General features: G+C 40.1%; 1 protein-coding gene across 2 annotated transcripts in view; it reads right to left on the bottom strand.

Moving 5' to 3' along the window:
* The window catches only part of MDGA2 (MAM domain containing glycosylphosphatidylinositol anchor 2), a 772,964-nt gene extending 750,372 nt beyond the window's left edge, over positions 1-22,592 (bottom strand). For both annotated transcript variants that reach the window (XM_039856637.1, XM_039856638.1), the window contains exon 1: positions 21,003-22,592. In XM_039856637.1, coding sequence (XP_039712571.1) covers positions 21,003-21,279 — 277 coding nt within the window. In that variant the 5' untranslated portion in view covers positions 21,280-22,592. The remainder of the gene's footprint in view (positions 1-21,002) is intronic.
* Positions 22,593-23,942: the final 1,350 nt, after the last annotated feature.

The following is a 23,942-nucleotide window of genomic DNA, read 5'->3' as shown; positions in this document are numbered from 1 at the left end:
GTGTTCTTCTTAAGGGATGAAAGAAATGGTAACTTAGCACAGAAAACTTTCCCACTGTCTTGTTACCTTGAGACTTTAATGACTATTTCCAAGGCAAAGAGCTCAGGCTTGGACCTAGCCATTCATTCTCCAACACCAATAAAATAACTGTTGTGTTAGGCAAACTACAAAGTGCTCTATGTATAAATGGTGAACAAGTCAGATCGGTCCCTGTCCTTCTGGCTTACCCAATTTAGTGAAGATACATATCAAACAGTTTATTTCACAGATAAATACAGTATAATAAATCATGATAAGCAAGCACTCAGTGAAAAAAATGTAAGAAGCTATGAGAAGCTCAGCAATGTAATGAAATTTAAAACAAGGGGGTGATCATAGAGGGCTACTCTGTTTTTAATCTGAGAGTACAAAAATTAGGATGAATTAGGCAGAAAGAACTGGGAGTGGGGATATATGATAGTTAATTTTATGTGTAATCCTGACTGGGTCATAGGTGCCCAGATATTTAATTGAACATTATTATGAGTGTTTCTGTAAATACATTTTTGGATGAGTTTAACATTTAAATTGATAAACTAAATTAACCAGATTAAGGCCCTTCCTAATATTGGTGGGCCTTATCTAATCAGTTGAAGGGCTAAATAAAACAAAGGACAGACACTCCCCCCAAATAAGAGGAAACTCCTCCTACCTGCCTCTGAGCTGGTATATTGATTTTTTTTTCCCTGTCTTTGAATTCAAACTGAACCAATGGCTGTTCTTGGGTCTCAAGATTGCTGGACTTTGAGTTACAACAGAGGATGTAATCTGTTCTCTAAGGTTTCCAGCTTGCCCACTGCAGATCTTGGGACTTGTTAGCCTTCCTAATCACATAAGACAATTTCTCACACACACACACACACACACACACACACGACGCACGCTCTCTCTCTCTCTCTCTGTCTTTCTCTCTCTCTCTCTATATATATATATAAAATCATGCAGGCTTGATGTATGGATGTGAGGATATGGGGATATGGGGTAGGTAAATGGCTTATTCACATAGGTGGTGGAGATACTAGTTAAGAAACCACTGCAGCTATAGAGATAAAGATTAAAATGTCATGAACCAAGTGGCAGCAGTATATGCTCTGTAGGCCTGATTCACACACACAAAAAAGTAATAGGTTATAAAGACATAAAGGAGAGAGCAAGGTCAAGTATGACATTCAAGTGGATGATGTGAACAATTGTATAGAAATGGTGAGCTTTAATGAGAATGGGAAGACTGGCTGAGGAGAAAGATTTAAGCAAAGACCAAGAGTCCAGTTTTCGATATATTAATTTTGATACCTTTGAGTAATCTAAGTGGAAACGTGAAAGAGACAGTTAACGTATATTGGTCTGGAGCTCAGAACAATGATCTGATATACAGTTTAAGTTTGAAAATCACCAGACAGCACTTAAACTGCTTAAAGCACGAGAGTGCCGAGTGAGCTAAAAAAGAGGGACAAAGACAGAATATGAGATTCTGATATCTGGTGATTAAGGAGTAGACAAAGAACTATCAAAATATGCAGAGAAATGTCACCTAAGTGATAGAATTCTTTTTTTTCTTTTTTTAAAATAATTTATTTTAATTAGTTTCAAGTACACAGTACATTCGTTAGCTATCTATATAGCTCATAAAACGATCCCTGCAATTGCTCCCTCCCTCCCCTGTCCCTCCACTTAGCCAACGTATTAATGCTAACTGCATTCCCTACGCCATGCTCCCCATCCCCGTGACCATCCATCAGCTACTACTTTGTACTTCTTTAACCCTTCACTCCATTCTCCCAGCCCTCCCCAATCACCCACTATGTCTGTCACCAAATTGTCCACTATATTTGTGAGTCTTTTTGATTAGTTTGTTCTTTTTATTCCTTAGATTCCACATGTAAGTGGAATTGTAGTGTTTACCTTTCTCCGTCTGACTTAAATACCTTCTAGGTCCATCAAAGCAATATCTTTTTCCATTCTCTTTCTTTTCATATGTAGGGGTCTTGTTTTCTTATCCATTCAGCCACTCCATCTTTTGGTAGGAAAACTTAATTCTTTTCCATTTGATATTCCTATCAATAAGTACCTTATTGATAGGAATATAGTCAATATTCCTATCAATAAGTACCTTATTGATAGGAATATAGTCATTACCATTCTTTATTCCTGTTTATAAGTTTTTCTTCTTAAAGAAGTTCCTCCAACATTTCCTGTAATACTGGCTTGGTGGTGATAAATTCCTTTAGCTTATTTTTGTCTGGGAAACTCTCTATCTGTCCTTCAACTCTAAATGAAAGCTTCGCTGGATAAATTATTCTTGGTTGTAGATCCTGGGTCCTCATCCTGTCGAATATTTTTTGCCAAGCCCTTCTGTCCTGCATAGTTTCTTTTGAGAAATCAGCTACCAGTCTTAGGGATTTTCCCTTATAAGTAACTATCTGTTTTTCTCTTGCTGCTTTTAATATTCTTTCTTTGCATTTAACCTTTGGCATTTTAATTATGATATGTCTTGGTGTGGGCCTCTTTGGACCCTGAGTTTTGGAATTCTCTGAGGTTCCTGGGGTTTTATGTCAATTTCCCTCATCAGGTTAGGGAAGTTTTCCATCATTATTTCTTCAAACAGCTGTTCAACATCTTGATTTTCTTCCGTTACGCCAATCAGATGGATATTTGTACCCTTAATAGTGTCCCATATGCTCCTTAAATTATTTTTATAGTCTTAGAGGAGGCGGGATTTCAGGGAATCCTCTGGGCAGATCAACCTCTGTTATCCAGTTTGATGACATCTGGGCTATGGAGGCACTGTGTCCGTGCATTGGTATGGGGGATTGCTTAATAGGGAACAATGGATACCGCCGGCACATCTGTACAGAGCGAGTCTCACTTCGGCCCTCACTCCCACGATGTCTCCCTGTAAGTCCCTGGTGCCCACTGCGCACAGCCGAAATCAGCACTAGTACTCAGAGTGAGTAGGTCCGTCACTGCGAAAATTCACTCGCGGACGTAGCCCCTTTAAGAGGCTTCTGTACTGCTGCAGCCTCTGTCTCAGGCGCTGGAGATCCGGCAGCCCCGTGTCCTTGCCCTGTCCTATCTGCTGCCATTGCAGGGTGATTTCTTGGATTTCTCCCTAGTTGTATGGCTTGTTCATCTAGATCCCAAGCGATTTTTCTTTGCTGCTGCTTCTTGTTTCCGTCACAACTTTGATTTGGTTGCCAGAGGGATAAACAGAGCCTCTATCATCTATGCCATTTGGGTTGTGAAATAGATTTCTTTGTTAGAAAGTATTACTATTTTCCTTTACAATAAGGTACTATTGAAATATCTCAAATTATTTTGGCATAAGGAAGGTTATATACAGAAAATTTAAATATTGCCTATATTCCTCTCATCTATTATTCCTGAGAACAGAAGTTCTGTATAGACATAATAAATTATTTACAAAGAAACCTGAACTTTCATTATATATACATAACAACCAATAAAAGTATCAGATGACACATAAAAGTTCTTAAATTTTATATAAACAAGACTAACTCCAATGGTGGAAAACTCACAAAGTAATTTTCTTTTAGCTGCAAATATGAACTTATTCGACATTCGTAATATTCATAAATTGTTAAATAGAATCACACTTTGATTCATGTGTGACAAACATAAATTGTCACAAACATTAAAATTGTTTCAGAATTATACAATTATTTCTTGAGGGAAAACAAGTCCCATGAAACATCAGCAAGCCAGGCTAATGGATGTTGGGTAAGAAAATAGTATATCATAATTCTTTGATAATTTTTAAAATTGCAAAGATTTTCTAATACCTCTCCCACATTTATTGAGTAATTGATCATAGATAGTAGAAAGGTAATATATCACCTTTAATTTTTTTCAAAAAAGTAAAAATGAATAAGGACTGTAACTCAGACTCAGAATTCAGGATCTCAAAATCCCTAAAGAGTTGGCAAGTGTGGCCAAGATTCCTACCACGTCACATAAAGTAACTGAAGTCTGAACTAGATTTTGGCTGAAGAGGAGATGGTTCTGCCTGGCAAACCATCTTGTCCCAATTTTCATCCCCCTAACTTCCAACAACCAATTCATGCGCCCACTGGTTGGTATGAGTGATATCCTGGCAGATCCTCAATATCAGGTAAGACTCTTAGATGGACAAAAAAAAAAAAAATTATTTTCACCTTTAGGAGATTGAAATTGTCACAATTAAGGTCCTTTAGAATAAAAAATCCATTCCCTATAGAACGCGATACAAGAAACAAATGAGACAGTAGCAACAAATTTTCAAGAATAGACTTCATTTATCAGGGGAATACTCTGGAGGCAACAGTTCTTTGCTTAGATTTGCTGAGATCTCTGACTGATATTGCTTGAGTTATACATAATTTTATCTATCTTCCCTAGATGAACTGAAATGATATAGCAGAGGAAGGTGTACACAATGTTTCAGATATTTGAAAGCTTGGGGCAAGTAGTAATTACTAGTAGTATAGAATTAAATAATTATTGCTTGGGACTATCCATGCATTTGAGAAAGACAATGGAAGGCTGACGTTGACTTATTACTGTGGTTGGCAGAACTCTGCCTTTCCCCACAAAAATAACCACATCCTAGTCCCCGGAAACTGTGAATATATTAGGTTGCGTGACAGAGAGGAATTAAGGTTGCAGATGTAATTAAGCTGAACTTAAAATAGAGAGAATATCCCAGATTATCAGAGTGGGTCCAGTGTAATCATAAGGTCCTTGAAAGTGGAAGAAGGTAGCAGTAGAGGAGAGTTAGAAGGAGATGTGACTATAGAAGAAAGGCATAGAGAAATTCAGCCTTGCTAGCTTTGGAGATGAAAAAAATGGACCATGAGAATATATATAGGCAGCCTCTGGAAACGAACAAGGAAATAGATTCTCCATTAGAGCCTCTGGAAATTAACACAGCCTTGCTGACCCCTTGATTTTAGCCCAGTGGGACCCATGTCAAGCTTCTGACCTACAAAGCTGTAAGAGAGTTTTTATTGCTCTAAACTACTAACTTTGTGGTAACTTGTTACCACAGCAATAAAAACTAATACAATCGTCAACTTAAAGTGAAGTGTGAAAGCCAGAAAGCCTCCCTGTCAGTAAATGAAAACAATGTCATCTCCTGCAAACAGGGATAAAAAATTCTGAGAATCAGGTCCAGAACTTAATTATAAGGTTAAGAGTTCTAGATTCCATTTAATTCATCTGAAGGGTCTGCTACATCAAAGTAAAGAGCCCAAATGGGAAGATGTGGAACCCGGGAGATCTAGGAAATGAATGTCTGGTTTGATGCACTCAACGATGTTGGTCATCAGGTTCCCCTTTACTGCATGCCTACAGAAGTGACAAAGCTTCCATAAGAGATGAGTGTTTTCTGCTTCCTCTTTACCTGAAGACAATTTAGATGACAATACTTCTGCAAGAGGACATGAGACCCACTCAGGATTTGCCACCATGTCCTCTCCTGCTTGAGGTCAATAACCAGGGGTAAGTCATAACTGGCTAGAGAGGTGCTGAGCTTGCCAAGGGAGGAAAGGAACAAGGCCTATAGGATCTAGGCAACATTGCCAGCAAGGTCAGTAAAGTAACTTTGGGGCTGAGTCTGTGGATGCTGGGTCAATAGGGAACGGCACGTTAAACTGGATAGCAGAGTTCACTGATGCAGAGACCACTGCCTGGCAAGACATCTCTTTTCTCCCTTAGAATCTATCTCCAAATCCCCTACTGGTAGCCAATCTAAAACCAGAGTTAATTTACAACATAACCCAGCTGTGGCAGTATTAATATTGATGAGAAAGAAAAGATTCTCTGAAGGAAGTAGATTTACCCAATAAGTACTTGCAGGAGCTAGACGACTATGTAGGGGAATGGATGCCAGGGGTGTTGGATTAAGATGGGCAAGAAAATAAACTTGGATAAGGGAGAGTTCTCTTGATATGGGTGCACCCTCGTGATAAAAGATTTATTAACATCCTAGTGAGAACCCCAAGAAATGGTGCAATAATACTGCTAGGACAACCTTGCAAACTTGGCTTGCCTGTGACACTCTTTACAAGGTGAAATAGAAATGACAGAAATGTTGTTGCATATAGTAGAAAAGGGGATCAAATGACAGACTGTGTTTTATTCTTAGTAAAGGACATAGATTTGTGCTGTTGTAGTCACTTTCTTTTATTGACCCTGTATTACTTGGGAAGAGCTGCCATAACAAAATACCACAGACTGGTCAGCTTAAACAACAAAATTTTTTATTTTCTCACAGTTCTGGAAGCTGGAAGTCCAAGGTCAAGGTGCCAGTAGGCTTGTTTTTTTACCAGAAGTCTCTCTCCTTGGTCTGTGATGGCCACTTTCTTGCTGTGTCCTTATCTTTGTGTGTGTGCTTTGCTGATGTCTCTTCTTCTTCTTATAAGGTCACCAGCCCCACTGGATTAAGGTCCCATCCTTATAACCTTGTGTAACTTTGCCTCCCTAAAAGTCTTATCTCCAAATACAGTTACACTGGGGGTTAGGGCTTCAACATATGAATCTGGGGGACACAATTTAGTCCATAACAACCCCTTTGAAAAACAAGTCTATGATTGGTCAGATGGAAAAATACAATATATGACCATGAGGAATTTAAAATTTTTACCAAGACAACTGGTTCTTTGGTGGAAAGAAAGGCATGGTATAAATGCAGTTCCATTATCTCTGGGCTCTTTAGAAAATAGGGCTAACTAGCCCTCTACCTGGGAAACCTCTGAAAATCCACCCTATCTTCACAGTATCCCAACTGCTCAGTTGCAACTGAATCGCAGTTCAACTTCTCTCTCTGTTCCATCTAAACTCCCTCCCTCTTTCTAGGCGTCATTCCCAAGAACATTCCCTAATAAACCATCTGCATGTAAATCTTCTTCTCAGTTTCAGTTTCCTGGGGGAGCCAACCACTGACATGCAGACATCTCATCCTGCCTTGATCCATCTTACGAATTCCCATGACCTGGACCTAACTATCTCCTTGTAATAACAATAAATGTGTATCAGTTGACTCTGTATGTTTCTAGGCCAATACTGGGACCAAGCTAATGTACCTGCTCTTCCTCAAGCAACTTTAAATATCCCAGAGCAGAACATAATAGTATGTTGGATGTTTGCTTTACCAGTGTTTATTTATTTGTTTTATCAATGATTTCCCAAGAGAAATGCTGACTCTTTCATTAATAATGAGAAAACCTCTGCAATGTCATATAATTGTAAGGAGAATGACAACTATGTACAACGAATGAGAAGCAGTAATAGTTAAGCCACCAGAAAATATTCTTAGAGCAATTTTAGAATAATCTTTAAAAATACATAGACTTTAACTTTTATTACAACTAAAGATATTTAAATGGAATTTTCAGGATCATAAGATTTTGGATTCTTTATTTTGTTTAAGAATCTCTATTCCAGTTTTTTTAGACATTCCATTGAGTTATTGTTAATATTATAAAATATTCAGTTAAATTATAAACCACGACATATATGATGCATTAAATCTGAGGTATATAATTTTATACTTTGATTATTAAGACATTATCAACCTTCATCCAAAGTAAGAGTATGCATCTAAGGTATCAAAAATCATAAAAATTAGAAGTGGAGAAAGACATAAAAACAGGGTGTACTATATTCTGTAATTACATCCAAAGATAAGGTTAAGTGTGTGAGGTAAGAAAAACATAAAATCTATAATTAAACTGTTTGAACTTAGATTTATCTTTTACTCTACTGCTTTAAAAGGCTTGCAGTTTGAGATTTGTAGATTACAAAATATCTGATGATCCACTCCATTTGACAATATTATTACAATTTTGAGTGTGCAAAAATTCATATTCCCCTAGTTTCAAGTATTTGTCTAAATTACGAAGAAGTCGCTGTTTAGAGAAAAATTCACAAAAGTGACATTTCTCCAAGTTCTTAAAAGTCTGACTTTAAGATACATCAATAATAACACAGTTATACTACAAAATTAATTAATTCCCAATTTTAAAATGTAAACGTATAAGGAATTTCAGAGCACTGGTCTTGAAGCCAGGCGTAATTAAGAGTTAAAGTTCCAAAGGCTTGACTGCCTCTGAAAATTTTGCGGGGTGGTTATCAGTTAAAGAAAACATCAGCTGCTTAGAAATGCATGGCACTACAGCTGAATATAATACCTTTCCTGTTCTCTCTTGAAAAGGTTTTCTATCGAAGCAGTTTCTGTATCAATCACACAATAGCCAGAATGGTACCGGGTTACACTATATGACACAATAAATGCATTCAAAAAGCATAGGAAAAAATGACTTTTATAGTAGCAAATGTTGTAGCTAAGAGCCTGAAACAAATCACTAAACTACACTAATTTGTAAGCTTTGAGGTTTAGGAACTCACTGGCAGTTAAGAACAGAGCTTGCAATCAACTGTCCTCTTGAGCACAAGATTTCAAGAAAAGAAACCCGCTGAAATAGTCTCCTCAATTAACTCTGTGAGGAAAATGCCCAAGCAATACCCGGAGGGAACTCAAGGCAAAAAATCAGGCCAAATATGACATTTAACTATCAATCTTACTGGGGCCAGTGATTGTTAATCAGCCTGGGGGAAAATAAAGTAGTATACTTGACAGTGGTTATTTTTTATAAGCGCATGCCTACTATTTTACATAGAGGAATATAACTATTTTTGCAAAATATCTAGAAGAGCCATGTCTTCATTTTTACAGGTCACTAATTATAAATAAGCTGAAAACATCCTATCAATTCAAACATAAATTATACCAGAGAGAGCCCTCACTATGAGCATTTCAATATATATAAAACAAAACAAAACAAAACAAAAACCCAAATTATAAGTCATGGCCTTCTTTTTCAAGAAAAAAACAAAACTGTATGGTATAAAGTGCTGACATTAGCTACCTATATATATTTCTCAGGCAATAAGCAAAAAATTTATTGCCCAATCTGCATTCCTAATATGTACTATTTGGGATAAGTTTCATATATGGCATAACACAAGCTACCTACCTTGTATGTTTTAATCACAGTAAGTAAAAACACACATATAAATATAATTAATAAAACATATAACAATATAGACAAATATTTATTTATACATACACCTCACATTTGATTCAAAATTCAGCCACCAGTAACTATATGGTAGTTATATAAGCTCTGAGTTTCAGATTTCTCATCTATCTCATTTAAGGACTAGACTATGGCATAATGTATATAAAACTCATAGTATAAGGTGTGGCATATAGTAAGCACTTTATAAATGGCAGTTATTTTATGAAAAAGTTACCATATCCTATGTTTGATTATTTTTCAATGATAGAACAAAAGTTACTTCAATTTGGTTTGTAGATGTATTTTATAATCCACACTTGAATAAAGATGTTTTTGATGCTCCCCAAACTCACTTTTATAAAAGAGAAAGATCACTGTAAGACCTTACTAATAGAGGAGGAGGGATGCTAGACCTCATGTACACACACCACGGTAATGCAGGTAAAATAAACTACACATGTATTGCTATGATGCCTCTAAGAAACATTTCTGTTAAGTGAAAAAAAAAAAGACAAAGAGAAGTAATGAGAGTTTCTAAAGGTAATGTGAACTGGTGAACAATCCGAACATAAATGTAATACAAAAGATATTTAAAAACAAAATGAGTATCAGGTGAGAGATTGCATGCCCTGCTATCAACACTAAATCATAGTCGGCTTTGCAAGGGAAGGGGGAAAGCCATCCAATTCTTTGAGGTTAACCTAAAGTACAGCTACTACCCATTAGACCCACTCTATCAATATACATACACAAACACACACATACGACATACTTAAATTAATTAATATATGTGAATATGTATTTTAGAGTACATACATGTATTCTATATATAAACAAGCATTTGTTATATTTATATGTGTGCGTGTGTGCGTGCGTGTGCGCGTGCGTGTGCGTGCGCGCGTGTGTGTGTGTGTGTGTATATATATAATCTTCATTAACCGTTCTCTGAAACTGGAGGAGTGGTTAAGCGTAAACCTTTTTGTATAAGTAAGCTTAGAGAATTAAGGATTGAAAAACGAGTTTGCAAAGATGACAAAAAACTAACAATTTAAATGCTTTTTGAAATATTATCCAAAATCATATAATTATAATGGTGTTCAACAGGAAAATAACAAAATCACGGTGAGCAGGAAGAAGGCCACTTTCAACCCCAGCAGCTGCAGTTGGAGGGAGTTTTGATGGTGAGGCACAGGAAATAATAAAAAAATAAGTAGCCTCTTAGTAAAAAGGCAAATTTCAGGCTGCAGCCCACTGGAAGTTATTCTTGTCTTAAGTAAAAGAATGGGAAATTTCTAAACTCCAATTTTCACAGTAATGATGTCATTATGTAACTTATATTATTGCAGGAAATGGTCATAATGGAAGAGAGTTGTGCCTCCTTAGGCAATTATACTCAGATGAATCTATGCATGACAAAGTAAGAGCAAAATAGCCAAAGACTGAACTTTGATTAATTGTGAAATAAGACTGAAAATTTCAAAATTAATAAAATAGCTCTGAATAAGGAAAAGGTACAGGTGGTCCAGTGTGAAAACATGAATGAAATGAAAAATGTAAGTTAATGAAAGGATGAGGGGAAAATGACAATAATGGTATGGTATAAACCATGAAAAACAAGGAACGAGTTCAGAATCATAATAATTTTTTTTTTTTAATCAGAATCTCAATTGTTTAATTCTGAGATACTGAGGTAGGACAAATAGCTCCAAAACTACACATCAGTTAAATCTGTGCGTATCAGTCTGCTGCATGTATACGCTTAAGGAGACTTGCTTAGCAAAGTCAATATTGTTCATTCCACATAATAGGAAAAATTATTCTGTTAATAATTTTGTTATCTGTTTAAAGTCTTGAGTAAAGATAGCCTTCTGGTTTGGTTATAGAGGTACCTGACCAATATTCCCCACCAATACCTAGCTATCATTCTGACACTCAGAAGACTAACTTAATTAATTTTTCCCATCTAGTCAGTTATATGAATAGGAATTTTTGACATGAACTACTCTTCACCCTCAAAAAATAGAAAGTATTTGCTAAGAATAATTAAAATGCAATAAAATGCTTTCTTGTATAGTTGTTATGGTTTAATGTTGAATAAAGTCCCAGGCTTTTTAGTTAATTATAATTTAAAGATTTTTTGTTAAATGAATAGGTAAATGAGAAATTTTGATCACTTTTGTCACAGCAATTTTGATCACTTTTGAATCAAAATCAGATATTAAAAAACAAATTTGTGATAGTTCCACTTAATGATTTGCCCTCACTTCCTGTTTTTATTTTTAAATTATCAATTATAAGTATTCTAACAATATATCTAAGTTTTTTCATTTGGATGGATTATTTTAATATACTATTTTTCAATTAGTCTCAAAATGTCAGGGTATTGAGACTATCCTTGCTTTTTGATACAAAAACAAGATTTATACATGTATTTACGTACATATATAAATATACTCATGACCATAAGGTTTAGGTTACACTAATATTCTTCGGAGCTTTTAAATGAGGGATTCCAGCTCTGCCCCTCCACCCCCACCATTGAGGGGCAGAAGGAGAACTCCAGGGTTGCATGGACTGAGAGAAGGTTAGCCCAAGGAACAATAGCAGCTACACGTGCATAGAAGATGTGGTATCAAATAGCATTTTCATACACACATTAATATTACATATACTGTTTAAAAATATACCACTGGAGTTATTTTCTGCTAGCTAATACAATGGAAATATTTCACAGAAACAAAATGACCTGCTCTCTGATATTTCCTAGCCCCTTACTCTGTCCTAAGACCAAATGAAAAACCTATTATGAGATCCAATTGGTAGAGCATCTGCAATGCTGAAAATGCTTTTAAAAAATGCTAGAACATCTTTCAGGAAGATAGAGAAAATTCTCTATGCACTTTCCTAAGAGTTTATTAGATATGGATACTGAGAGACAGAGAAATTAAATTTTTGCCTGTGGTCACACAGTAGAACAGCCGCTGAACAAGAAGAGAGCCCGTTTCCCAGCAGTTTTCAGCCATATCATGCCGCCTTGCACAAGAATAAAAAACAATAATGAAAGCACATACTCTCTTTTCATAAGGGCAATGAATTCATCTCAGTCTTTGTACATTCGTAAAGAACAACATGATGTTTTAGGTCATTCTGGACCCATAGTCCATCGCTTCTAAGTAGCAGGCACTCTAAAAAGGCTTCAAAAGCCTTTGACTTGAACTCCAAAAGCGACTACTCTGTAGATTCAAAGTTTCCCAAGTTTGCCTAGAACTGGGGAGCGCTCAGTATCCCATAGGATCTTTAGAGACAAATATCTTATCTTCTGACTTCAGACTGAAAACACATGCAAAACCAGAATTTTGGTGGACATAAATAGCTGAGCAAATCCCAGTGTAATGAAATTTATTTTGTAAACTTATGGATTGGGGGCGGGGGTAGTGGAGATAATATAGGTTAAAGCAGTAATCCCCAACCTTTTTGGCACCAGGGAAGGGTGCTCCTATGAGAATCTGATGCCTGATAATCTGAGGTGGAGCTGAGGCGGTGATGCTAGCTCTGGGGAGCAGCTACAAATACAGATGAAGCTCTCCTCCCTAGCCCACAGATCACCTCCTTCTGAGCGGCCTGGCTCCTAACAGGCCAAGGATGTGTACAGGTCCGCAGCCCAGGGGTTGGGGACCCCTAGCTTAAAGGATGGATCCATCTTTCTAGCGGGGGCAAACTTTGGAGAATTTGCTTAGAATTTTTTAAACATACACTCCAGGGTTATTTTTCTTTCTGCACTACTACCATTCATATAGCTGGGATCCATTTGGTAGCAGTACCCTTTCTTCCTTCTTATCTATATCATGCCAACCCTTTTTCAAGGCTCAACCCATGATATATCAGTTTTTTTCAAGTTTCCTCCAACTTTGATATCAACCCTGACATCGAATTGCTCTCTCTTGTCTAGGCACAAACATTTGGTTACTTCTCAGAGCAGTGTTGTTATTGTTATTACTATTACTACTAGTAGTAGTAGTAGTAGTTTGGTTTAATCTACTCAATTAGCTTGTAAAACTCTGAGTTCGTAGCACTTACTACACAGCTATGTATGTTATCCATAGCAGTTACACATTAATTTGTTGAATGAAGTTACCAGAACTTAACCTAACTCTGCCCAGAATCTGTAAAGAATTCCCACTGGTCACAATTTCTGAAAAGCAGCTTATCTTCCACAACTTTTCTATCCTTCTCAGGGTATTCATGGGAGCCTCCTCTTCAGTAGTAAGTCTCCTTGGGACAAGGCATGGACCCAATTCATAGTTTCATTAAAAAAAAAAAAGAAAGAAAAAAAGAAAAAACAGTGTATGCCCTGGTGTTTAATCTATGCCTATCTCTCCTTATGTGCCTGGACCATACAGTAAATTAGCAGGAAGGATTATCCAGTCCACAGGGACCACAAGCTCTATTTTAAGAGCTCCTATTTCTCCTCATCTTTCCCTTTCAGGAGACCAGAAAAATCATTCTGAAGATATCTTTCGGTTAAACAGCATTTTTCTTTCTTCCTCTTTTTGATGTACCCAAGCAAAGTTCTAACTCAGAAAAAAATTATTTTGCAGTTTTGCCATTACTTAAAGGGTAGATTCATTCCTCTAGTAGCCTTTTCAGGCTAGCATATTATTTCCAAGTCACCTATGAGACCTCAGCTGCCTTAGTGCTGTCCTTCAGGACTCTGGGAGGCCTGGCTATGAACCAACCCTTCCTCTTTCAGACAGACATGTTACCCTCTCCACAGAATCACTCAATTATTTTCATCCCTCCCATTCTCATTATAAATAAGACAAGAAATATGCTTCTTGAAGATATAATATCATGTTGCATACTTGACTCCCTCTGTCAACCACAAAACAGTCCTTAGTATGCTTTGACTGGGGACAGCAAGAAACCGATGTCTCCTATTTTTATTCAGAATTGTAGAAGCAGCACACTAAAAAACAAAAAGAATAAATTACATCATAATGTCTAATACCTCTGCTTCTACCAAAATACGTCTTTAACTGATAAATTTATAGTTAATGTGTAATAGCCAAAAAAAAAAAAGTTCCTAATATTTAAATCCTCTTCTGTAATTATAAACTTCTGGGAAATGTGTGATTTGAATTATGAAATGGAAAACGTCTTACTGAACTCAGTCAATGATATCAACAGGAAATAAAACAAAGTATTTTAAAAACTAAGAGTGGAAATGTCAAGGTACCATGGAAAAGCAGTAAGAAAACAATATAAAAAGAGCTTAACTGAGATCAATGCAAGGTGGTATAGTTAAGAAAGAAAATGAAACTACACTGGTATAAAGTGGAAGATAACTTAGTACTTACACCGATAATGGAGCATGAGGGATTTTAGTAAGTAGACAAAAATATCCATCTAATGAAAGTGTCTGGGCTCTGGAAAAAAGAGTTGTAAAATTTTTTTTGTAAAAAATTCTCACTAACAGAATAAGACCACCACCTGACTGGCAAAATGTAAAGCCTTTGTTTAAAGTCTCTTCTCACTTACAAGTGTATGATCTTATAGAGCCAAAAGTTTATTAATTGGATTTGAAAATAAAAATAGGATACAGTTTTCTATTAATGCAATCATTTATTCAGTCTGCTCTAAGTAATATACTTACATTGACAGTCACTGAAGCAAAGAAATGAAATTCCATTTCATGGGACTCTTCAGTTAACAGCAATAACAATGAAGCTAAAAGTGTTCACCTATTCATACTTGAGGTGCATTCAATATAAGACTTTGCTTCTCCTTCCAAAATAGCCAAAAAGGACACTAAGAACTTACCCAACTCAGAGCTGATAGCACATTCCTTTAGTTTACTGAAGCTGCCAAAGAGCACCAGCTCTAGAGCTCAGTTCCAGGACCAGGTGGGTATATCTGGCTATTTGCCTTCACTTTTGTGGGCTCCAAGCCATCAGCCCAACTCTTTCAAGACTCTTCCCAAAGCATGAGGACCAGGCCAGTGAATGTGAGTGATGAATCGCTTGTATAGGTGGAAAGCAACACAAGACCACAGCTCCTAACAGTGTCTTAAGACATACAATGAATCCATAATGCTCATCTAGTAGTCGCATTTCCATGAGCCCTATCCCAATCAGATTAAAATAGTACATTTCAAATGAATACAGAGCACATCTTTCAGAAAAGTTTGCTTGTACCCTGCTATTCAAAAAGGCTTAAGGTGATTCACATTATAAAACAAAAACTAAAATAATTTTACGATATCAATAAGAGTCAGAACCAGAGGCATAAAAATTAAGCCAAGAAATCAAGATCCTGAAAAATGTCTTTGTTGGATTTCTTTTGTGATATCTATTCACCAGAATTGCTTCGTCACTGAACTTTTACCTATGACTCCTAATTATCTGAACCGTCACTGTGATTTATTCTCTAGAAAATGATTCCTTAGATTTGATGTACAACCTGCTCAATCTAAAATACATAATAGCCCATTTAAGGGCTTCTCCAAAGACATATAGAACATGAGAAAGTAACATTGTATAAAATAATCTGTTCATTTGGCATGAGAAATCTCAGTAACATAACCAGCAAAGACAACCCCTAATGGACAAAAATAACCCCAAGATACAAAGGACAGCCATTTTTCTTTGTGATTGTGGCCAAAGTGGTGATGATATGAGTTTGTGTTTGTGTGTGTGTGTGTATGCGTGCACGTGCACATAGGGAAAGCTGGGTGAGGAATGGGAAGAGAGAAGGTTAAAGCTGATAGTATGTGATAAGAGCTTCAGACTGATTTTTTTTTCCCCCACCAACATTTAATAGTCATCTCTTCTTCTTCCACAGGCTGAAACCCTAAATAGATTTTAGTTAAAAACAATATCTAACCATAGGGTCTCTTCAGTCTCAAACTGGGCAAAAACCACTGTTCAGTGTACTTGGGATACCTTTGCTGTGAGGATGATAACATCCTGGGACTGGATATAACGGTCAATGAATCCTCTAGAGCATCCTTATACATTTGGGTCAATCTGTCTTTTCAGTTTCAACCCACTGACAGTCTAAAATATCTTCCAGATCCTTCCTGTCCATCTTCTCTCCTGGCTCTCAATTTCACTAAGTCTTTTCTATTCAGCTACTGCCTGGGGTATCATTTTTTTAAAGATTTTTATTAAAATATAGCTAACATACAATACTGTATTAGTTTCAGGTGTACATGATACTTATTCAACATTTACATACCTAAGGAAGTGATCACCATAATAAGTCCAGCAATCATCTGATACTGTACAATGCTATCACAATATTATTGACTATATTCCCTATGCTGTACACCACATCTCCATGACTTATTTGTTTGGGTTAAATTATATGATATTAATTGATATTATTTGAATTGAGTGAATATAGCTTGCTAATTTCTCATATACACGTGTTTGATAAATTTATTCTAGTTATTGCTTCTAGTACATCCCAGAAGCTAGCCAGGAAGAGTGCATTAACTATTTCAGAACACCAAGTCATTGGTTGATTTGGCTCCCATTAAAAATTGTTCAGATATGAACTTTTGTTTTTCATTTGTAGTAGATATTTGTCCTGTACTAATGCAGTTACAATCTTTTATTGGCCTCCTTGGAAATTAAGAGTATGATGGGCCAGATGTAAAAATACAGTGTATGGCAATGGTGCAGCCTTTCCTTTTTTTAGCAAGACAACTGAGAAGAATACAGGAGATATGATTCACAATATTATGTCATTATTAACAGTATCTCTAGATACTGTTACACAGTCCAAACAATTTACTACCACAGAATAACTTACAAAGAAAATCTCCAAACTAAGAAAATACTTTGGACTTCTCAGCTCCAGGTATTTCCATAAGTAGACACATTGTTTACATTGTGACTGGGGTTTACATTATAACTCTTTATGCTATGTTGAACCGGTTACCTTAAACACAATGCAATGATAGTGCAACAAAATTAATAATGCCCCAAATGGATACCAGTTGATTGTTCATTTAATGACTTTGGCTTCCAGTGATGTTTAATTGAGTAACAAGAAAATTAAAACAAATTTTTAAAATTCAGAAAATATTGAATTCAAATAACTCTTTAAAATTAGAGAAAGCAGAAGCTATAACTTCGGAAAATGGATTTTTAAAACTACACAAATACGGATATCTTCCAATGGGTGTCATCCATCAAAATAGTTAATATAGTTGTCTTAAGTCAATGTAATTTATTTTTTGATGCTGTTCTAATATGAAGAATTTTGCAATCTCTCTTTCAGAAGTGTTTTCAAATAATTTATATTACTGCAATGCCATATCTGATGTGGAATACGTAAGGCATATACAGAAAAAAATGTCATTTTAAAAATGTATTTTAATTACACCAGAATTATTGGTAGAGAGTAGACAGGCAGATAAAGAATAATCTCCCTCACTCAACTGCCACAATGATACACATCTCAGCAATTATGCAGTTAGTTTGTTAAGCAATATTCCAAGATGAATATTGATAAGTTTCTAGGTCTATAGTAGAAACTTCTGTACTTAAGTACTGCACATTTGTGCCAAGCTGATTGAGTACAATATAAAGGAGGTTATAGTAACTGAAGACAACATAATCCACATATTAAAACAAATATTCTCGATTATATATTTAAAAAAAAAAAAAAAACACCTGAATGTCATGCTCGGTTTTCCAGCCAAGAAGTGGAAGAGTGAGGGATTGGAGACTGACTAGCTATTATAAAGAAGAAAGGTTACAATGATATATTTCTAAATCATGTAAATAATATTTGGCTACAATGAAGTGATTTGCCTGAGTTACTCTAACACAATTTTTATGCCCTCTTGAATCTAGCTACTAGAAGACAGTATTAAGAAATAATACTATTTTTTAATGTAGTACAAGTGGTTGTATATCTGGAAATATAGGCAAATAAAAGGATACAGGAATATAGACTTTTATGCTAGCCAAGTTCTCATCTAGATCTTTGAAGTTTCTGTTTATAATTGCCCTACTTATTTTTTAATATATCCTTTCCAATTCTCTTCAGGTAAACTGTTCAAAACATACTTTATAATGTTACGCTAACTCCTGTCTATGTCCTTTACAAATGATCAATGTTTTATAACTAAATAAAAATAAACTGTTTCATTCCCTATAAATGCTTCCACAAATAAAAATAAAACTGCTTTAGGTTAAGAAAGGTCATGATTTACAAAGTCAAAGCAATGAAATTTGAAGTCTATATCAGTGGTTCCCAGATGCTGGCATGCATCAGAATCATGACCTGAGGAAATGAACACAAATTGCTGGGTCCCATACTCTGAATTTCTGATTTAGAAAGCCTGAGACACAAAGAATTTGCATTTCTAATAAGTTCCCAGGTGAGGCTTATGCTGAAGGTTAGGGGTTCCACTATAAGAACCTAACTTCTGTGATATGTAAGAGATATTTAAAAAGTAATGTATAAATATACTTTTTGCACCTACCCAATAGCTGTGACATTTATAACAACCAGGGATGATGATTTTCACACAAAGCCAATTCTATTCTCAGCTAAGTGACTAATAATCATACAAATATAAAACCAAAAAAATAAATAAATAAAAGACCACCACCTTCACCATGATGATCAGGTTAGTTCAGCAGCAGAACTGCCTCCTTCATTGTTAAGCAACATGGACAATGAGGTTATTCTAATGCAATTGTTTCCTACTTGCCTCCACTCCTAAATCTTACCCTTTCTTACTGACCAAATGAGACTTGCCAGGACAAATAATCTGAATTAGAAAAAGTGACAGGGAAAAGGAACCATGTCTTTCTAATCCATACAGTTCCAGCCATCCTGCCTCTCATCAATCTCTCTCACTTCTCATTATTTCCTACACACATATATATACACATAATTAAAAAAAAAAAAGAAAAAACCAACAACAACAACGACAAAAAACTCCTTTTGCTGAGATGATCTGAACCAATGGGAAAGAAATAAAGACTTGGACGTGGGATAAAAGGAATTCAGACTCTTCCATACTACGGAACAGCTAGCTCCTTGAGAAGACTCTAAATCCAGCATTCCTCCATCCCTAGAATCCTGGACATTTTCAGCTGCTCAGGAACACCAGAGTCTGGCAGAAGTCAAAAGATCACTAAATGAACTCCTGTTCTCCTCAAGGGCCCACCTCCTGCCGACAGCCAAGAGGTAAGATCTGCCTGGAGATTCAGCATCTCTCTCATACATACACACACCACCGCCACCACCATCACCACCACCATCATCATCACCATCATCACCAAGCTCTCTTCCATCTGAGAAAGAGGGAGTAGGGAGAAAGGGAACACGAAGATTCTTAGAGGTAGGAGAAAGTGAAGGTTTCTTGGCCGGAGCCAAGGAGGAAACTAGGAAGACACAAAAGGGGAGTGGCAGACAGCATGCAGGAGAGGCCAGAGCTTGCTACTAGGTGACCCCCTCCCGGGCGCCCCCAAGCACTGCTCAGCCCTGAACAGAACACAGTGGACAGAGTAAGGGCTGGGTCGGATCTCCGGCATTCTTTCCGAAACACCCACCCACTGCGCACTCCGCGTTCTCGGAGAGTTTGCAGATTCAGGGTACCCTTGTACCCACGCCCACTCTGCAGTCTGCAGTCAGATCCACCGTCTCAGGGAAAGGTCTGGCATTTCCACAAACCCTCATGCCCTTTACCCCGGGGGCAGCCATTGACCTAGCACTGCAGTGCTAGGGTCCAAACCCCGAGTGAAACAGTGAGAAGGTGGACTGGATTTACAGCACATATTCTCTGGGTATTGGCCCTAGGGGAGCTGTGGGCGAGTTTTAACCTGCTGTCTCCCCAAGGGCTGTTCTTCTAACCTCCCCCATGATACCTCGAGATCACAAAAGTTATTTTTCCTTTGTGGCACCTCTTGCGTGTCCCAGGAGAAGACGCACTTCGGTCAAAGCCTGGGGGGGTGGCGGGTGGCAGGGGGAGTATCCTTCGGTCCCGAAAGCCAAGGGTGCCAACTGCTGACAGGTAAAGGAACCTGGATTTGCTCTTAAAGACTTAAAAACTCCCGAATTAACAAGCTCGCCCTTTTCCCGGTCCTAACCCGCCCGGATCTGGTTTTTCCAGAGAACTGATATTGTGTTCCAGTTTCAGTGAGCTGGTGTCCTGCCCCGGAGCCCAGACGCGCGGACTTGGCCATCCGTTCATTCATGCATTTGCTCATCCATTCACACAAACATGTTCCTTAATTGTGTCTGGCACCGAGAATCTTGCCTGCTATTCTCCCCTCCCCAAGTCAGTGCTCATGGCAACGGCTGGTGCAGAATGCAACTCAACTGTCACCCCACTTCCTGAGCCGGAAAACCAAGTCTTGTAGGCATTCACACACAAAAAGGAAAAGGTGGAGAGGAGGAGGAGAAGGAGGAGGAAGACGAGGAGGAGGAGGAGAAGGCGGGCGGGGGGGGGCGGGGGAGGAGAAGGATGGGGAGCTCGCTGGGGTCACATTCGAAGCCTCCCTTCAGGGGAAACCGCGGCACTGACACCGCAGCACTCGAAGAGGCAAATGATTAAATCAAAGATCGCTAGAGCTCGGGTCCCCAGCAGGGGTAAATCAAGTGCAAAGCCACTCGTTCGCTGGAGTGCGATGCTGCCGACTCGACCCAACTCCGAGCTCGAGCCGAGGTGCTGGGGGAGCGGCTCGCCTCCCAATCCGCAGCTCGCTCGCTGCCTCCTTATAGCTCTCAATAACGTGATGAAGTGTAAATCAAATGCCACGCCGGGAGGGGCCCCGGAACGACGCGAGTTGTGCATTTTCGCTCACCAGCCTATCTTGCCTAAGAATCACAAGGTCACGATAGCGTCGCGATTCCACTCACCGTACACTCCTTGGCCAGAGATCCCCTCCAGGAGGACTGTCAGCAGCCACACGAGACCGTACACTAAATCCATCTTCACGTGAACATGGACATATCCAGCCCAGGGGGGAAGCAGCGGGACCTTCCGGAGGCCGGCGGCCAGGCGAGTGCTCCCCACTCGCGCCCGAGCTGCGCCGAGGTGCCCGGGAACCGCTCGCCCAAGTAAGCGCCGTCCGTCCGTCCTTCCCCGGCGGCGGCCGTGAGCGGAGCGCAGGAGCCCCGCACACCCCACACTCATGCACGCACACACAGACACACAGGCGCACACTCTCCCACAACACAATACCCTGACACACACTCACACGCACGCCTCACTCACACCGGGCGCCTGGGAAAATCGCAGACGCCGGGGAGGAGCGGGGGGCGTGATGGGAAGGGGAGCCGCGAGGCGAAGTGTTCTTCAGGGCAGCGGGCTCGAGTCTCCGCAGCGGCAGCGGCGCCGACGCGCTGGGCTGGCGGCGGGCGCGGGCAAAGGGCCGGGGGTGCTGAGCGGTGCGAGCCTGGCGCGGGCAGCCCAGAAGCAGGAAGTGGCCTCTGACTCGGGGCACGGAGCAGGGGCTTCCTCGCCTGGCTTCGCCTTTACAAAGTAACTCGCGAAGGTCCCCGGAGGAGCGTCAAGCGGCGGCAGGGGCCCGCCCGCCCGCAGTCCGGAGCCCAGAGCCCAGCTGTCTTGCCTTCCCCCATTCCATCAGTTGCCATTGCAACGCCAATCCTATTACACGATACAGGCTCGCATCGCCGAGCGGGGAGAGGAGGAAGAGGAGGAGTGGGACTAGGGGAACCGGGGTGGGGAGGAAGGGAAGGGAAGAGGGGAGGAGAGGGACCGTCAGGGAGCAGACTGTGCGTCTCAAGCTCTCTCGGGCACCAGTCTCAGCCACCCCGCCACCTCCTCCACCACGGTTCTCCAAAACAGCCTTCAGCGCCCCGCCAGCGAAGAGGGGCCTCGGGCCGGCCCCACCAGTTCCGGGAGCCGAAAGCAGAGTCCAAGCACCGCCACTTGCGAAGGGAGAAGCAGAGACCGGATCCGCACACACGTCTACGCGTGCTCACCGGCCCCGCGCGCGTCCTCTTCCCTTCCGCGCCGCCCCCGCCAGGTGGAGGGGTGGGGGCGGTCGGGACAGGCGAGAGTTTAGAGGAGGGAGCCGCAGAAGGGGTTCCCCGCCTGGGCTAACGTAGTGCTGGCATCCAGAGGCGAACGCGGGAGCGGCCGCCCGAGGACGACACCGGCTGCGTGGCCGCCGCTCGGGCCCCAGCTGCGGCAGAGTCCCCGCGCCAGGCGGCGGAGCGCCCAGGGCTCGCGCCGGCCGGAATCCCTGGGTGTGCGCCGGGGTGCGCGCCGCGGAGGCGAAAGGGAGGAGGAGGAGGGCGAAGCCGAGAGCTGGCGGCCGGGCTGCGAGAGGAAGGCTGTGTGTGGTCACGTTGTGCGCTACGTGCCGAGAGCGCGAGCCGCTATCCGCAGCCGGGCGACGTCAAAGCCGGGTGCGCGGCTCAGCCGCCTTCCTCCGCGCTCTGCTCCTCCTTCGCTTCTGCCTTCCTGTGTCAGCCGCCGAGCTCATCAGTATGGACAGCGCCGAGAGGCTCCGCCAGGCCAGCGGCATCCGGCCTCCAGCCTGCCCCGCCGAGGCCCTCCCCTGACTCTCCGCGAGCTCCGCGGCTGCGGCCCCCGTTACTGTTTCGGTTGCCGCTGTTTGCGTTTGCTCGGGGAAGGGCCAGCTTCCACCTTAGACCGGGGGTAATTACGGGAGACACACTATCCCCTCCCCGCCGCCCAAGGTCTTCCAGGATCCGTTCTGCTTGACTAGAGGGCAGAACAGGCCACAGCACTTGGAAGCGGCTTCGTTGCTTCCTATTTCTGTTCTTTTAAATGGAAATGTGGTCATCACAGCAATGAAGGCTCCAGGGCAGAAACACTAGTTCAGAGCTTACTTTAATATGCACTGTCACCTACTAAAGTTAACTGCTTTGAAAATCTTTTTTCTTTTGTGAAAAATAGTTTCATTGGGACAGAGCTGGCTCTGATGTTTGAGGAGCTTAAGAAATTCATAGTTCCAAAAGGATTAGAAAATGCGAGCATCTTTAATTTTCATGAGAACTAGCGTAGAACTATTTCACCAAAAATTAATAGGGTAAACTGGAAATACAGTATTGGTTTGTGATTTGTTTCTGTAACCACAAAAATTAGTGCTTCTTGCACGCGATCCACTTTGTTGACTATATTCTTCACTAATTCAAGAAACATTGGATGGAGAAGAGTTTAAAATGATCAAGAACGTGTATTTAAACATGTGTTACTAAAGCGATTGCTATGGAAAATCTGGAACATAATATTCATTTATGTGCTCCCATAATAGATTGATATAACACTGCAGGTCCCTCTCCCCAGCTACTACTTGTCCTGGGGGAAGGGGACTCAAAGCACTAGAAAATGAACAGTCCTCATTGTTTCCACCAAGGTCCTTTTCCTCACTTAAGTGACTTATGGAGTTATGCATATTATTTACGTAGGGTGTGATCTAGTGCTTACTCTCTGGGTTTACCAGATAAGAGGAAGCAAGAATGTTGAGAGGGTCCCAAAGGATGCCTCACATAGTGTTGAGAAACCTCCTCTTCTTTATGGAATGCCACTTCCACGTAGATGGAATTAAGTATCACTCGAGAAGCAAAACGCAGTGTGTGGCAATTCTGAAGGGGAATGAGCAAAGCTCACTCAGTGGTCACCTGTGGTGGTGGTGGTGGGTTGGAGGGGAATTGTCTTATGTTTGTGGAGATCTGTCTTATGAAAGTAGATCATTCCTGCATACTGCAGCACAGCAGCTTCATGGGCAGTAAACTGCAACTCCTCACAGATCTCCGCTCAGAATCTATCTTGTCTACGAGGCACTTACGTCAGATTTTAGTTGT

This window comes from Pteropus medius, unplaced genomic scaffold (genome assembly GCF_902729225.1).
Source record: "Pteropus medius unplaced genomic scaffold, Ma_sr-lr_union100, whole genome shotgun sequence".
In the NCBI taxonomy this organism is placed as follows: Eukaryota; Metazoa; Chordata; class Mammalia; order Chiroptera; family Pteropodidae; genus Pteropus; species Pteropus medius.
This window is presented reverse-complemented; position numbering and strand designations above follow the sequence as displayed.